This window comes from Aspergillus novofumigatus, assembly GCF_002847465.1.
Source record: "Aspergillus novofumigatus IBT 16806 chromosome Unknown P174scaffold_5, whole genome shotgun sequence".
NCBI lineage: Eukaryota > Fungi > Ascomycota > Eurotiomycetes > Eurotiales > Aspergillaceae > Aspergillus > Aspergillus novofumigatus.
The window spans coordinates 3,317,146-3,330,612 of record NW_020194278.1 but is presented as its reverse complement, the minus strand read 5'-3'; the positions used below and the strand labels follow the sequence as shown (position 1 = coordinate 3,330,612).

The 13,467-nt window shown below is 51.3% G+C and overlaps 4 protein-coding genes across 4 annotated transcripts; 1 reads left to right on the top strand and 3 right to left on the bottom strand.

The window, feature by feature from the left end:
* Positions 1-3,434: 3,434 nt before the first annotated feature.
* Positions 3,435-5,115, top strand: P174DRAFT_461906 (putative MFS alpha-glucoside transporter; the record flags this gene model as incomplete). The annotated part of the gene is made up of 3 exons (XM_024830059.1): positions 3,435-3,602; positions 3,725-4,821; positions 4,866-5,115. 3 exons carry the CDS (start codon positions 3,435-3,437, stop codon positions 5,113-5,115), a joined length of 1,515 nt encoding a protein of 504 aa, XP_024682090.1.
* Positions 5,116-5,466: 351 nt separating this feature from the next.
* On the bottom strand, positions 5,467-7,042 carry P174DRAFT_452675 (DUF3716 domain-containing protein; the record flags this gene model as incomplete). Its single annotated transcript, XM_024829097.1, has 2 exons — positions 6,140-7,042; positions 5,467-6,085 (listed from the first exon to the last, which is right to left on the bottom strand). The coding sequence occupies exons 1-2, from the start codon at positions 6,577-6,579 to the stop codon at positions 5,467-5,469; spliced, it is 1,059 nt and encodes a 352-aa protein (XP_024682089.1). The 5' UTR covers positions 6,580-7,042.
* Positions 7,043-8,984: 1,942 nt separating this feature from the next.
* Positions 8,985-10,758, bottom strand: P174DRAFT_392462 (F-box protein). The gene is made up of 2 exons (XM_024823554.1): positions 10,568-10,758; positions 8,985-10,512 (listed from the first exon to the last, which is right to left on the bottom strand). Exons 1-2 carry the CDS (start codon positions 10,721-10,723, stop codon positions 9,286-9,288), a joined length of 1,383 nt encoding a protein of 460 aa, XP_024682088.1. The 5' UTR covers positions 10,724-10,758; the 3' UTR covers positions 8,985-9,285.
* A 996-nt stretch (positions 10,759-11,754) lies between these two features.
* P174DRAFT_422485 (putative metalloproteinase) lies at positions 11,755-13,220 on the bottom strand (the record flags this gene model as incomplete). Its single annotated transcript, XM_024825049.1, has 3 exons — positions 11,755-12,077; positions 12,126-12,935; positions 13,001-13,220. The coding sequence occupies 3 exons, from the start codon at positions 13,218-13,220 to the stop codon at positions 11,755-11,757; spliced, it is 1,353 nt and encodes a 450-aa protein (XP_024682087.1).
* Between the last annotated feature and the right edge of the window lie 247 nt (positions 13,221-13,467).

Below are 13,467 nucleotides of genomic sequence, written 5' to 3'. Positions count from 1 at the left end.
GAGAAGACCAGCGTCCAACGGTCAACCAACTGGACATGCTACCATAATGCTGTACGTACGGTATATGACAACAGAGGGTCTCAGTTTTAACCTCCGCCCCGAATCGTTCGACTATTCCATATCTCCCAGGTGGCGGCTTCCAACAGAATTGACCCCGTGCGAACCATGGACACGGGCACACACGAGCACAATTCCTATGAGAAAACGAAAGACGGCGAGTACAACGCATACTACGATGGAGAGACGGAGTCTGCGGGGTGGTTTACCCAAAATTAATCATCAGATTCCTACTACGATGGGGATTACCACGAAGCATACACGGACAATCAAGAGTGAGGGCCTACTAGCGAAGCACACTTTGCACAACTGATCCAATGTCATACCTGCGAGTAGCTATTTTCCTCGAATAGTAACTGAACCTTCAATAGACCAGTGTGCTAAAGTTATAAATATAATCAATCAAATGATTAGTTGTAAGGCTTTTGCATGCTCATGCTCCGAATGGCGAAGGAATGGGCGCATTTCACGTTGTTGTTGCAGTCCTGCCGGTCAGTAAGGCAACAACCAAGCAAACCGTGTTCCACGATGGGAGCACTGATTCGGTATCAACGTAAACGGGTGGAGGTGCATTGGCTGTGCCAGGGCTTGAGAGGTCTGGATGTTCTGGGTACGCTTCTTCTTCTTCGAGTCATCATTGCCGTTATTGGTGGTGGTATTTCGGGTCACTTTGAATCTTTTTGTGTTCGGTGTGCGAGTCATTAAAGGTTGAGTCATTAAAGGCATCTCGTCAGCTTGTATTTCAAACGACTCTCGTGATTATGTTGTGTAAATCCTGACAAGAAGAACATGGAAGGTCCCTGAGTCTGAGGTTCAGATTCGAGGGTAAAGGTCTGAAGCGCAAAGCTCGTATGCGATCTTTTTGAGGAGACTTTCGGGGGAAAAGAGGCAGCCCCGTCTGTCTTTCGAAATTGCTGCGTTGCTAACAATCACTGGTCTTCTCGAGCAAATTCCTCTCGCCCGTCTGCTTGTTACGTATTCTCTCCTCCGCCTGCGTTGCTTCCCTCGAGTCTCTCAGAGTTTCTGTCGCCAGCTACCTGCTGTCAATTGGATTAACTATCCCCTCGGGGTGTTAGGGCTCACGATGTAGCTTGACTTCAGCCGTATACAGCCAAAAGGCGATGTTTTTCTCGTCTGGTGTCCTGTCCTCCAAATTTTCTAAGCTTTTGCTGAGCTCCCCAAAAAACAGGACCTCAGTGATGGGGAAATTGTTATCGAATGTATTGAGGGGACCAAATGGGTGCTGGCAAATAATACCAGGGCCCTACATTCGATCACCACAGGCCAGTGTCGCAGTGCAACTTATAATGAAAGCTACGGTCCTTGTCTCTGTTCCCGAGGTGCTCGATCAAGTACAAGACAGCAAGCAGTGTGCCTTGCTGTGTTCAAAGATCTGTCGTGCTTGTATATCGGGATAAATTCTTTTGGAGAGAGTCTCTTCTTATAACACGGACAGCCGTACGTCTCGGGTACTGGCCAGGAGTGAGGTCATTAGGTCCGGACGAATCAAGGAGTGTCCGAGGCTTTTGTCAACGTCACCGGAGATGCGTAGCAGGTTCAGAACAGCATGACACCCCCAATAAAGCTTGCTCTGTTGTACAGTTGGCGGGTTTCATCGTGGTGAGAACGAATGGTTTCGGATGAGACATTGCTTGTAATCTCGCATGATCGAGGTACGGTTCCTTTTCTTAATGGTCAGTCACTCCTTGACTTCTTGATGGAGGATGGGCCAAGCAGTATGGAGATTTGAACCTCCCGACATTGTGTTGATGGTTTTGCATATCGTAGTCAGGGGTACCTTACACATTGTATGCGCAAGACCTGAACAATGTAAGCATCGAATATATATTAAGACTGCGGCAGGCACAGAACACGCACGAACGAACGTACGAGAGGCGTTATTGCACAAACTGAGCGTACTCTGACTATTCAGTCAGTCATGGGACGGTTAACTAAAGGTCAATTGTGCTATTTATGCGTTCGTCTGATAGTGATGCGAATAGGAAGTGCGATGTTGTCCGATCATCGACAGCGGACTACGAAGAACAACTGCCACAGGTCGTGTTCGATTAATCAGCTATACCATCGTCGAACACACTTACTACGCATGGAAGGTAGATATCGAACTTCGGCTGTCGTTTTGCTCAATAATCGAGTGCATGTCGACTGGACGAAAAACAGGACAGTCCTCCGACCTCGAGCTTTCCATCAGCATTATGGGCCACGAGGCCACCATTACGTTCATATTAGCCTTATGTTGAATACCACGTCTACTGCTATATCTGTGGTACAACTTTGAATGAGGTGAAGGGTATTTCTTCGGAGAGGTAGGTGGACGAGATGGAGATGACCGCACTCGGACTCCCGAAATGCTTCATGCGAAGCGCCAGTGTCATCACTGTGTATACCAAATGCGTCGAATCAGCTTCATGAAGGATCCAAAGACGGCAAATATAATGATTACTCCGAGAGGATTCGTAAATGTAACGGAGTATGTGATTTGGGTTCTTGAAGCTTTGCGAATGTGGCTCAAGCGCTGCGGCGCAGCTAAGTGTGGCTTCATCGCCAGCCTGTCCGTCCCGTGACCTCACTTAACTCGAGGACAGCACAGCCACCTACGTTTCCAGCCACCCCAGTGGCTTGTCCACAATCAGCGTCCGAATCTCACTCAGCCCACAAACCTGGGCTCAGTGATCACTTCGCACGCGACTGGGTTGAAACGGATCGATCAGCGATGAAAACTGTCTCTCGTAGACTGTAATGGTTTTTCGGTAGCCAATTCTAGACCAAGAGGACACACTCTCCTTCAAGTACTGCCGTAGAGCCCAGTGCGACCGTGCCGTGACCGAAGACAAGTCATGTGACCGCCACCTGCAGAGTCAGAGCTCCCTCCATCGAACAGAGTTGTATGACGAGAACCGAGTCTCGGTGAACTGATCCTGTGGACATACAGTAATATATGCTACAGATTCACCATGAAACAGTCGTATGTCGGAACTCGTATGTCTTTGCTCAATTTCTTCTTGTTTGAGAACATCGGAACTCCTCCGCAGCTGTAACACGACAGCGAAACAAGTGTTTCATTTGCCTATTACCTTGCACCAGTATCTGGCTACCAGCACAGATCCTTGAGATCGGAATGGCCCTCGTCTCTTATCTTCTTCCTTGCAGCTTGCCGACCGTGGAGATCTGCCAAGGCGACGGATTGACCAGGAAGCGGAGGTCGACGAAAAATACTCGGCGGCTGATTGGAGATCATCGAATGGCCAAGATTCAACGCGAGGGACCTTGTGAGCGCTATCGCAATCTCGAAGTGCGCAGTAGACATCCAAAATGCTTGATCACGCGCGGATTGTTCCTCAGGAGTGTCAGGGACGATGTCAATGCCTGAAAAAAGCACGGCGTTGGTGCAGTCGATCCGCGCCTGCGCCCTCGACGACTCTCAACGGTCGCTCGAATTCACCAATGACGAACATTCGCTGACGTTTTGGGTTGCACTGCGACAACACTGGCCTGCAGTGACTTGGGGATTGTTTATGAATCTGGTATGTGAGGACTGGGACATTCGTGCCATTAGGACGATCATGCTGACCCCGACAGGCGACCGTGCTCAAGGGCATTGTAAGCATCCCGTCAATCGTGTTAAGAATCCCATCTGACCTCTTAGGACGGAGGTATCGTGCGCAGTATAGTCGGACTGGACGTCTTCAAGCGGACCTACGGCTACCAGCATGAAGGAAAATACATCATCGCCGCCCGGTGGCTGTCAGCCTTCAACTACGCCACGCTCCTCGGCGCCATCATAGGAGCTCTCCCGTCGGGATTGGCCTACGATCGTTTCGGTCCACGCGTGATGATCACCATTTGCTCATGCCTCTCTATCGGCTTCATCTTCGTGCAGTTCTTCAGCCACACGCCCGCCCAACTGTTTGTTGGCGAGCTGGTGAACGGCTGCATCATCGCCTTCTACCCGATCTGCGCCTCCGCGTACGTAAGCGAGGTCACCCCGCTCGTGCTGCGCGGGTTCGTCGCGACAATGACCAACCTCGCCTTCTCGATCGGCTCGCTCATTGCCTCGGGGATCCTCAAGGGTACGGCAGCCATGCACACCCCGTGGTCGTACAAGATCCCCATCGCGGCGCAGTGGGCCCTCCCGACGGTCATGCTGCTGCTGGTCGCCTTCGTCCCCGACCCACCGTACTGGCTCTGCAAGCAAGGCCGGGACGACGCCGCGACCATCTCATTGCGTCGGCTGACAACCGCACCTGGGGCCGAGGTCCACGTGGCTCGCAAACTGGCGCATATCCGGGAGACGTTACGGCTGGAGGAAAGCTTCCAGGGCGACCGACCGACGTATCGGGAGTGTTGCCGGGGGCCGAACCTCCGCCGGCTGGTGATCTGCGTGATGGCGTACAATATGCAGGCGTTCACGGGGAACGTCTTTTTCATCAACTACGCCGTGCATTTCATGGAGGTGGCGGGGCTGGACGCCTCGCATGCGTTCTCGATGAACATTGGTCTGACGGCCATTGGGCTGGTCGGCACGTGCCTCTCGTGGTTTCTGCTGTCATACATTGGCCGTCGGACAATGTACCTGTTCGGCTGTGCGACGTTGATGATCCTGCAACTCGCCATCGGAGCAATCGATCTCGCTCCGCGTGGGCCGAGTACGACCTGGGCGCAATGCGGACTTATGCTCGTCTGCAATTTCGTCTACGATCTGACGCTTGGTCCGTTCTGCTACGTGTTGCTGGCGGAAGTCTCGTCGGTGAAACTCCGGGGCTGACCATCGCTTTAGCCACCGTCAGTTGCTACGTCTGGTCAATTGTCTTTGCGGTTGTCATTCCCTACGCCATGAACGAGGACGAGGGGAATTGGAAGGGCAAATTGGGGTTCCTCTTCGCAGGGACGAGTTTGTTGTGTACCATATACTGTTTTCTGTGTCTCCCAGAGACTAGAGGGAGGACCTTTGAGGAGCTGGATATCCTGTTCGAGAGGAGGGTTCCAAGTCGAAACTTCCCGGGCTACAAAGTTGAAATCCAGACACATTCGGAATAAGTATCTAACAACACACTTGCAAACGAGTTTACAACTTCCTGAAACCGACGATGGTAAAGATCAATGTAGCGCAGACACGAGAACTCTAGCAGTTTCGAAACAGCAAACAGAGGAGAACAAACATTAGTCAAGAGAAATCAGACGACAGAGTCAAGGACGGTAAGCCGAACAGACATGCAGAACGAAAAAGCGAAAAGGACGACTAACTCAATAGTATTACGGCACTTTTGCAATTTGAAAATTGCGAATAAGAAAGAAAACAGAAGAAAAGAACATAGGAAAGGAAAAAAGGAAAGAGCCTTTGTCCTGCAGTATAGTTGCGAAACCGCAACTCTTCAACACAGCTCTGGCCTACACGTCCGAATCAGAGCCCTCGTCCCCCGAGGACTCGTAAGTCGACGAAGTGTCCGTCATATATGACGTAACAGAAGTCTCTGAACTCTCCGAATGATGCGAAGAGTTGAAGGAGCCCGAAGAGACCGAGGTGTCCGAATCGCTCGGTGGATCCGACAACACCGATGAGTCGTCTTCATCCTTTACTCGCAAGTTATCCTGGCGTCTGAGGCGCCGCTCCAATACCTCTTTGCGGGCACGGAGCCCGAAAAGCAAGTCCTCAGTCTTGATAAGCGACTCTCCCACGCGCAAGAGGTCCCTTTCCTTGAGAGGCTCGGTGGACCCCCGCAGCGTTCGGTCTTCTATCTTCACACAAGAGGACTGCTTGGTGGCACGAGGAGATGACTGGACCACGACAGATACTTTGGTTCGTCGTCCTTTACGAGACAGGGCTTCCGACTCGGCTTCGCGTTCACGCTGACGTTCCCGTTCTCGTTGAATCCGGTCGAGTTCCTTCTGGCGTTTCCTTTCTCGTTGAATCCGTTTGAGTTCTTCCTGACGTTTCCTTTCTCGTTGAATCCGTTCAAGTTCTTCCTGCCTGATGACGGCAAGCAGCCCGCCGCGCCGAACGATTCCCCTGAACTTCAGTCAGCATGCGTACCATAAGATGAGTCGAAGGCAGTCCATTTACCTCGTCTTCGTCTTCTCAGGATCATCAACCCAAGCGCTTCCTCCGTTTGCCTCAAAGTTCACGCGCAAAGAGCACTCGGAAGGGCGCTTGTAATGAATACAATTCGAGCACGCATAAGTATAAAGTGCTTGATGTTTGTAAATGGGCGCCACCACGCACGACTGCCACACGCCTTTACCACGTCTGCAGCGCGAACAGGAGTCAGCCTCGGAAAGCTTCTCTCCCCGCTCGTGCAGCAGCGCCGCTGATATATGATGAGAATCTTTGATAGGTGCTTTGACTGGCCTCCCACGCGTGTCCGTCGACCAGTCCTTTTTGAAGTCACGGGTTATGTCAAGCAACTCGATTGCACATTGGTCTGCCTCCTTTTTCTTACCTTTGCGCGCTTTCGTTAGGGCCGTGTCACGGTGCTTCTTACTACGCCTGCGAACGGCAGTCATTTTTGCGAAGAAGCAAAAGGGAAAAGGACGAATTCGTCGAGTGAAGATGAGAATCCGGGTAGAGAGCAGAGGCAGTCGAAGAGTAAGCGAGCGCAGTAGGGGACGAGGCCTAAGACAGTTGCAGAGAATGCTTGGGTTGGAAATTAAGAAGTCGATTTCGAGGGGGCAGAACGGGACTATTTAACCTTGCGCGAGGAGGAGGTCTACAAAAGATCAGGAAGTTGATCTGAAGGATCCAACATCACAAACTGAGGGAAAGGGCCTGCTAGTGCTCTCATCCTGGTAAAATTGCTCTGTCACATTTGCGTGTGGATGGCGGGAAGCTGGCACAGCGAAACAAGCCTGATCATTTTTCGTTCGATTTTTGCTGTTTGGAGTTTGGACGGAATACGGGCTGGCAAATTACCGCCCCTGCACTCTTCAGTTTGTGATCTTTTGGGGAAATTGCCGACCATCATTGATGGAGCGTGCTTTGTACTGCAGCGCGCGTGATCGAGTTTCAAGCCGGACGAATAGGCCAATGATCAGACTCCCGACGCGACACAGTTGGAGTCTGAAATTATCACATCAAAGGCTTTACCCCTGCTCATGGTAAAATTCTCTCGACATGCCACTAACTGAATTGCCTACTATGGACCCACTGCTCGTTGCTTTTTGCACCCACACCAGCCCGACTGTATTCCTTGGACAGAGACCCCGGCGGTTTCACTTGCTACTGACTGTAGCCGCATCTCCAACTGAAGCTCCGATCGACTACGCTTCGTACGAATGTGTTTTCGAGTCGGCAATTTGGCCTGCGGAGTGTGGACACTGAGAAGACAATCCCACAGACAGCCGAACGGCTCGGGCCGATGACAGGAGAATTCAGGAACAAAAGCCTGTGCAACCTGCAGCTTGTGTTCCTACGCTTCCGAGTTCGTGAACAGTAATCCGTAGTCACCTAAGGGTGTCCTCGACTGACTCCCTGCTGTTAACTCGAGACTTAAACGAATCTACATGGGTTGGGACGAGACTCACAGCGATCCATCTTCGTGCATCATTGAAAACGAGCCAAGGGACACTGATTGTGGAAAGACCAGCGAGGGACCCATTTGGCGGCGGAAGTCCAGACGTTCCCCGGACGCTACAGAAGTTGACATATCTCGTGTTTCTCCCGGAGTGAGCTCCAGCCTCCGTCCCCTGACAAGGATCGTGCAAGGCGAAGGTGCACATGGAATTGCCTGTTGGCGACCCCGTTCAACTAAAAAAGACGTCGGATTGAAAAAAGGTACTGATTGAAGGGTTGATTGTTCGCTGCAAAAGCATCTTAAACCTCTAAGCACTGCAGTAATTGTAGAAGCTAGCTTGCTCTAAGATTCCAAGACAAACGACGGCATGAACAGTCTTTTCCCGCAGGATCATCTCCCCTAGTCCTGCAACTCCTGCTTCCTCAAAGAACCCCACCCGTTTTGACAGATCTATCATCTATCCCACGAGATAATGTCGCACAATCCCTGAATCCTTCTTCTTCGATCATTCGCCCGATCTTTCATTGATTCAAGCTGATCTGCAGCAAAACTGTATTTTACCAAGCGCGCACGCGACGCGTTTAAGCGCGTTCCGTCACCTCTCTGGTTATCAGTTTCAGGATTACCAGACTTCTCCTCGCCATTAGGCCCTTCCCATGGCTGATTCCGCGGTATCTGATACAGACTATTGATTCCCAACCTCCTCGATTTCCAAATATACCTTGCAAAAGTCGGTATGGCCTGATGTTGTTCGCCAACTTGTCTTCGAGGCCAATCGGGTTGGAAGACATCTTCCGCGGTCGAGGCAGCCGACGAGGCAATGGCCATCCCAGAGCGGTTTGATGGCGATCGAGAGCGACATCTGGATTCCACAAATTGAGTCGCCGATCACCATGTTGTATGTGCTGAAGTATCCCAAGCCTGGTGGACCGTAGCTGGAGTGGATGGATCATGACCAAGCTGTGCATTTTCCTTCTTGGTGACTTGGTGACTATTCTTTTCCTGCCATCAATCTGTCGCCGAGGACAAACTTCAACCCTCCGCTGGCACTTGGCAGCTTTTCATTCCCCCTCTCCTCTCCGTCTTCTTATTCACTATGATCATCTGCGTGGGATTCTCACCTCTTCGCCAATGTGTCTTTGCCATATCTCCTGTGTCGTGCAGTGCTACACCTTGAGATTTCTCCATCATTATATGGCCCAAGCCCCTTCGCTTCTCACGTCTCTACGGCATGTGATGAGCTTCGGCAACCTCTACTCTTCTGGGTGTTCCTGGTTTCCTTCAGGTTTGCATCCTGCCCACTGAGCCTCTGGGGAATCCTACAAATCTGCAATCAGGCACTGGTCAAATTTAGATCCTTCTTAATCCAATCATCACAGTGGCCTATCCTTTCCCTCTCTTATATGCTGTTTGCTAATCTCCGTCTTGATACAGGCTCGCATCCGTCAGCCCGTCCTTTCCACGAATTCCCATCGGTGATCTCTAGAACAGGTCGTTCCCACATCCTGCACTCGTCCATACTCCGTCATTTTTTTTTTCGGTTGAGATCGTCGGATGGAATGACTGCAGCCCTCCAACATGATTGTGGTCGAGTATAATGGGGGCGGGAAGTCCTGTCCGAATGCACCGCCATACAATTGAAGCTTACGGGTGAGTAAAATGAAAGTCATAATCAGGACCTCGATCGAATGGCTAACAGTTACCCCTCAAGGTCGATTATGCGCTCAAATAGTTGGATCTGTGTCTCTTGGCGGAAGAAAATCTCTCCTCTCATCTCGGTATCCCAGGGATCCTCCTTGTAACATTCCCATTGTTCCCTGCATAACTCCAATTGCATCTCGTTAATTGCGCTGTCGGTATACCCAACTGTGGTTAGGTGCCACAATTCCTCGGCTTTTGCACGAAATGCAGTAGCTGTCAGGCTCGACAGAATATCTCTATCCGGGAGATCAATGTCATACAAGGTAACATGGTATGTCCGAAACCCGTCTGCCTTTGTTTGTTGCCACTGGTAAGTCTGGTCCAAGACGCCCAGCTTGCGCACATATTGCGGCCGGTCAAAGCCAGACTGGGATTTTGGATCCCAGGCTAATCGGAGCAGAAGTTCGATCACATGAGGTGGACGGATGATGGATCGCAGATCGTCTATAAACATGCCCGTGCAGTCGTCTTCGAGCGCTTCGTGAAAATCTAGTTGCAATCGGGAGGGATGTCTTAAGCCCCCCATGTGCGAAACGTATATATCGAGAGGAGAAAAGCCGTGCGGCGTAGCAGACTCCGGCGTCACCTCGATCCAGTCGGCAACAGTTCCCGAGTGGTCAAATATCTGGCTCACCAGGAAGTACCATACAAAGTCCAGAACTTCAAAGATGTCCAGCTTCTCCTCGAGGGAGCGTCCTGGGTTGTTGGACCATCGATCGTAGACTCTCCTTTCCCACCGGTTGAACTCTCTCTCCGTTTTGTGCTTGGAGACCCGGATCACCCAGGTCAACTCCACGGCGACCCAATGGGCCGTGAGAGCACGGTAAAATCGCTCGTAGGCCCGCTGCTTCTCTTGCAGCGGGAGTTGCGCAAAAGAATTGCAAATACCTTTAGTAAATGGGCTGGCGGTTTCATTTTCCCCGGCGATTTCTGGAGAGCAGTTCCATGACGTTTCCCAGTCGGCCAGATACGACGAGCGAACGGACATTTTGCAGTAGAGATCAAACAACACCTTCATTGCATGCCACCTGGTGACGATTTCCGCCACGGCCAGCGGCGACGCGAGGAGGTCTGTCGATGGCTCATGAAACGACCTGACCATGTCCGTGTCCGGTCGGCGGGACATTGGCAGCCGGGGTTGTGTAGCGTAGATTTCTGTGCATTCCGCATGGAATTGCGTCAGTTGGGAGAGCTGGAGGTCGTGTTTGTGATACTCTGAGCGTTGCTATGACGAGTTAATCGTTTATTAGGGACCTGTGTTTATGAGACTTAAGCCCTACAATAATCGACTTCATTATCGTGTGCCGATGACCTGGACGGTCTAGGATACGATACAGTTGACGACAGGAACGTCCCAGACGGAGCGCATCGTCGATGTTATCCAACAATCGGAAGATTTGGAGGGTAACCTCCGCCGGAAGACTCTGGAGGTTCATACTTTCCTGGTTGTTGATCGATGGAATATCAAGGCAGACGGAGCGATCAGAGCAACACGAAATTGCTGCAGTCTAGCGATAAGATGATAAGGTGTGAGGCGGTAAGGCGATAAGCATAAATCACATGATGCGAGCAGGCTCGTCGGTTAATTGAGAGGTTCAATCTGTGAGCAATCCATTACCGTGTCTGCGCCATCGGAGATGCTTTCTGGTAGTTGGAGTGTCTTAAAAGAGAGACTACGCGTCGGAAGGAAAATCAAGCGCGTGAGAAGATAAAAATTCATGCCACGGCTGCGACTCCATGAAGTGCGCGAGCAACAAATCGGCAGCTCATTGGCAATAGTTGATACTACACGCTCTACATTGTGTTCGCCGTCAATCTAGCACATACGACCATAGGGAGTGGAAAACAGGACTTCCCGTCCGCTCCGCCGTACTTAAGCCAGTATTATCAATGCGACCAGAAGTTATATGCGCCCTTGAAGGCCTGCTGCTTAATGGGTGAGAGACACTAAACCGCAGGGTGAGTGCGGGCGAGTGAGGATGAGTAAAGGTAAGCTGAGCAATGCTATCCAGCAGCGTAGGTAAGCATGGGTGATCAGTGGTTGAGTAGTTCTGTGGTGACTGGACTCCCTGTAAGTTCTAGGTATATATATTAGAAGCGATATCCATCTAGGAAGGACATGATTATCTTAACATGGAACCCATTAACATTTGCATTGGCAGATTTACTGTTACATAATAACTAAGGCTATTCTTGCTATTAGCCCGTAACTACACATTTAAGATTATGCCTAGGTACATACTGTTTCTATGCGCAGTGATGTTGTAAAAGCCAGTATACAATTTACTACGGTGGAAATGGATAGCATGCTCATGGTTAAGCTTGCAGGTAGTAGTAGTAAGTGTGTGGGGGAATTTGTCACAGGGTCTGATTGGTTACGCGTCTGGCATTCTATGTTATGTTTATGCTTACGATTGCATGGTTTTGAGGAATATGAGAGTGATTGATGTACCAGACTGAATGCTATTCATGCTTGATCAAAGCCACCCCGCATTGTCTGTGCATCTGGCTCTGTCTGTTCTGCCTGAGAATTGCCATCCCACATTGTCTGCGTCTCTGACTCTGTCTGTCCTGGCTGGTAATTGCCATCCCACATTGTCTGCGTCTCTGACTCTGTCTGTCCTGGCTGGTAATTGCCATCCCACATTGTCTGCGTCTCTGACTCTGTCTGTCCTGGCTGGTAATTGCCGTCCCACATTGTCTGCCCTTCTGGCTCTGTCTGTTCTGGTTGGTAATTGCCATCCCACATTGTCTGTCCCCCTGTCTGCCCCTGGCAGTTGAGGTATACGGCTAGTTGATGTTAGCTAAAGGCAGTCAAAACCCAAAAGGAGGAAGTACCGTTAGCAAACAGTGCATACGAATCCGCATTGTTCAGCGCATTGTTAGCACTCAACGCCGTAGCAGCGCTGTATCCATAGCCCAGATCCTCCGTGCCAGGCGGGTACACACCAGGGGCATGGGTGAACTCATGGATGATGGTGGTAGCCTGGTCCTGGCCGTGGCAGTCATTTGTCACTCCTTGGAGGGTGTAGAAGAGCTCGCAGTTAATGACCTCGTTGGTCGAGGGGAGGGTGTAGGCGAGGACGTTGGAGTCGCAGTAGCCGTAGGGGTCGGAGCAGTAGTAGGTGGTTGAACCACCCCCGTTCGACGAGGCCTCGCTGGCGACGGCTTTGAGGCGCGCGGCGACGGTGCTGCGGATGTTGCCGGAGGTTGACTTAAAGTACTCAGCGAAGAGCGCGGAGGAGCCCGACGAGGCGGCATTGGCGGCTTTGCTGGCGATTGAGGCGGCGTTACGAAGGGCTGTGTTAAGGACTGCAGCACGGTTGCCAGTGCAGGATGAGGTGATCTTTGTGCGGCGATCGAGGGGTTTGATGCTCGCGTGCACAGCGGCGGCCTTTACAGCATCGACCTCGAGCTCCAGCTCGTTCGAGGAATAAGGGATGTAGCCGGCGATCTTGTTGTTCATGGTCATGGGGACGAAGCCCTGGGTGCGCACGGTGATGGGACCGCCATGGGTGAGATTGGCGGTGCTGGCGATGTCAAACTCGTCCTCGTAGGTGGCGCCGGGTGCGAGGGTAGTCAGGGCCTCATTGGAGAGACCATCACTGCGGAGCCGCAGCTTGATTCCGGTGAACTCAACCTCGGTGGCTTGGACTCAGGTTAGTGATGTTTCCTCGCCGACAGGGAGATTTTCGGGGAAGGTAGAGAGATACCATTGCGGTAAAGGGAAACCTTCTTGACAGGGCCAGAATCATTGAAGAAGTTGAGGTGTACAAATGTGATTTTCTCACTGCCGGTGTTCCTGACCACAGCCTTGATCCGGGTGTTGTTGACCTGGCTCAGCGTGATATCCAGAGCTGGGGCTTTGGCAGGAAGAGCCAGAGCGCCATGGACAATGGCCAGAATGGCGGAAGCGAGAGCAGTGAGTTTCATGATGAAGGATTGGATGAAGATTGCTATTGCTCTTGCACTTGCGCACTTGCTCTTGTGATGCTGATGCTGATACTGCCAGGCACGCTGTGTCATCCTCATATTTATAGACATCCTAGCACTGAGACAGTCGATATCACGGACAAAACCTGGCAATTGAACGCGGAGAATAACCAAAACAGGAGGTTACATCGTATCCCGTCTGCAAGGCTTGACTTGAGAGGTAAGACATCGGTTGTCTGAAGATATC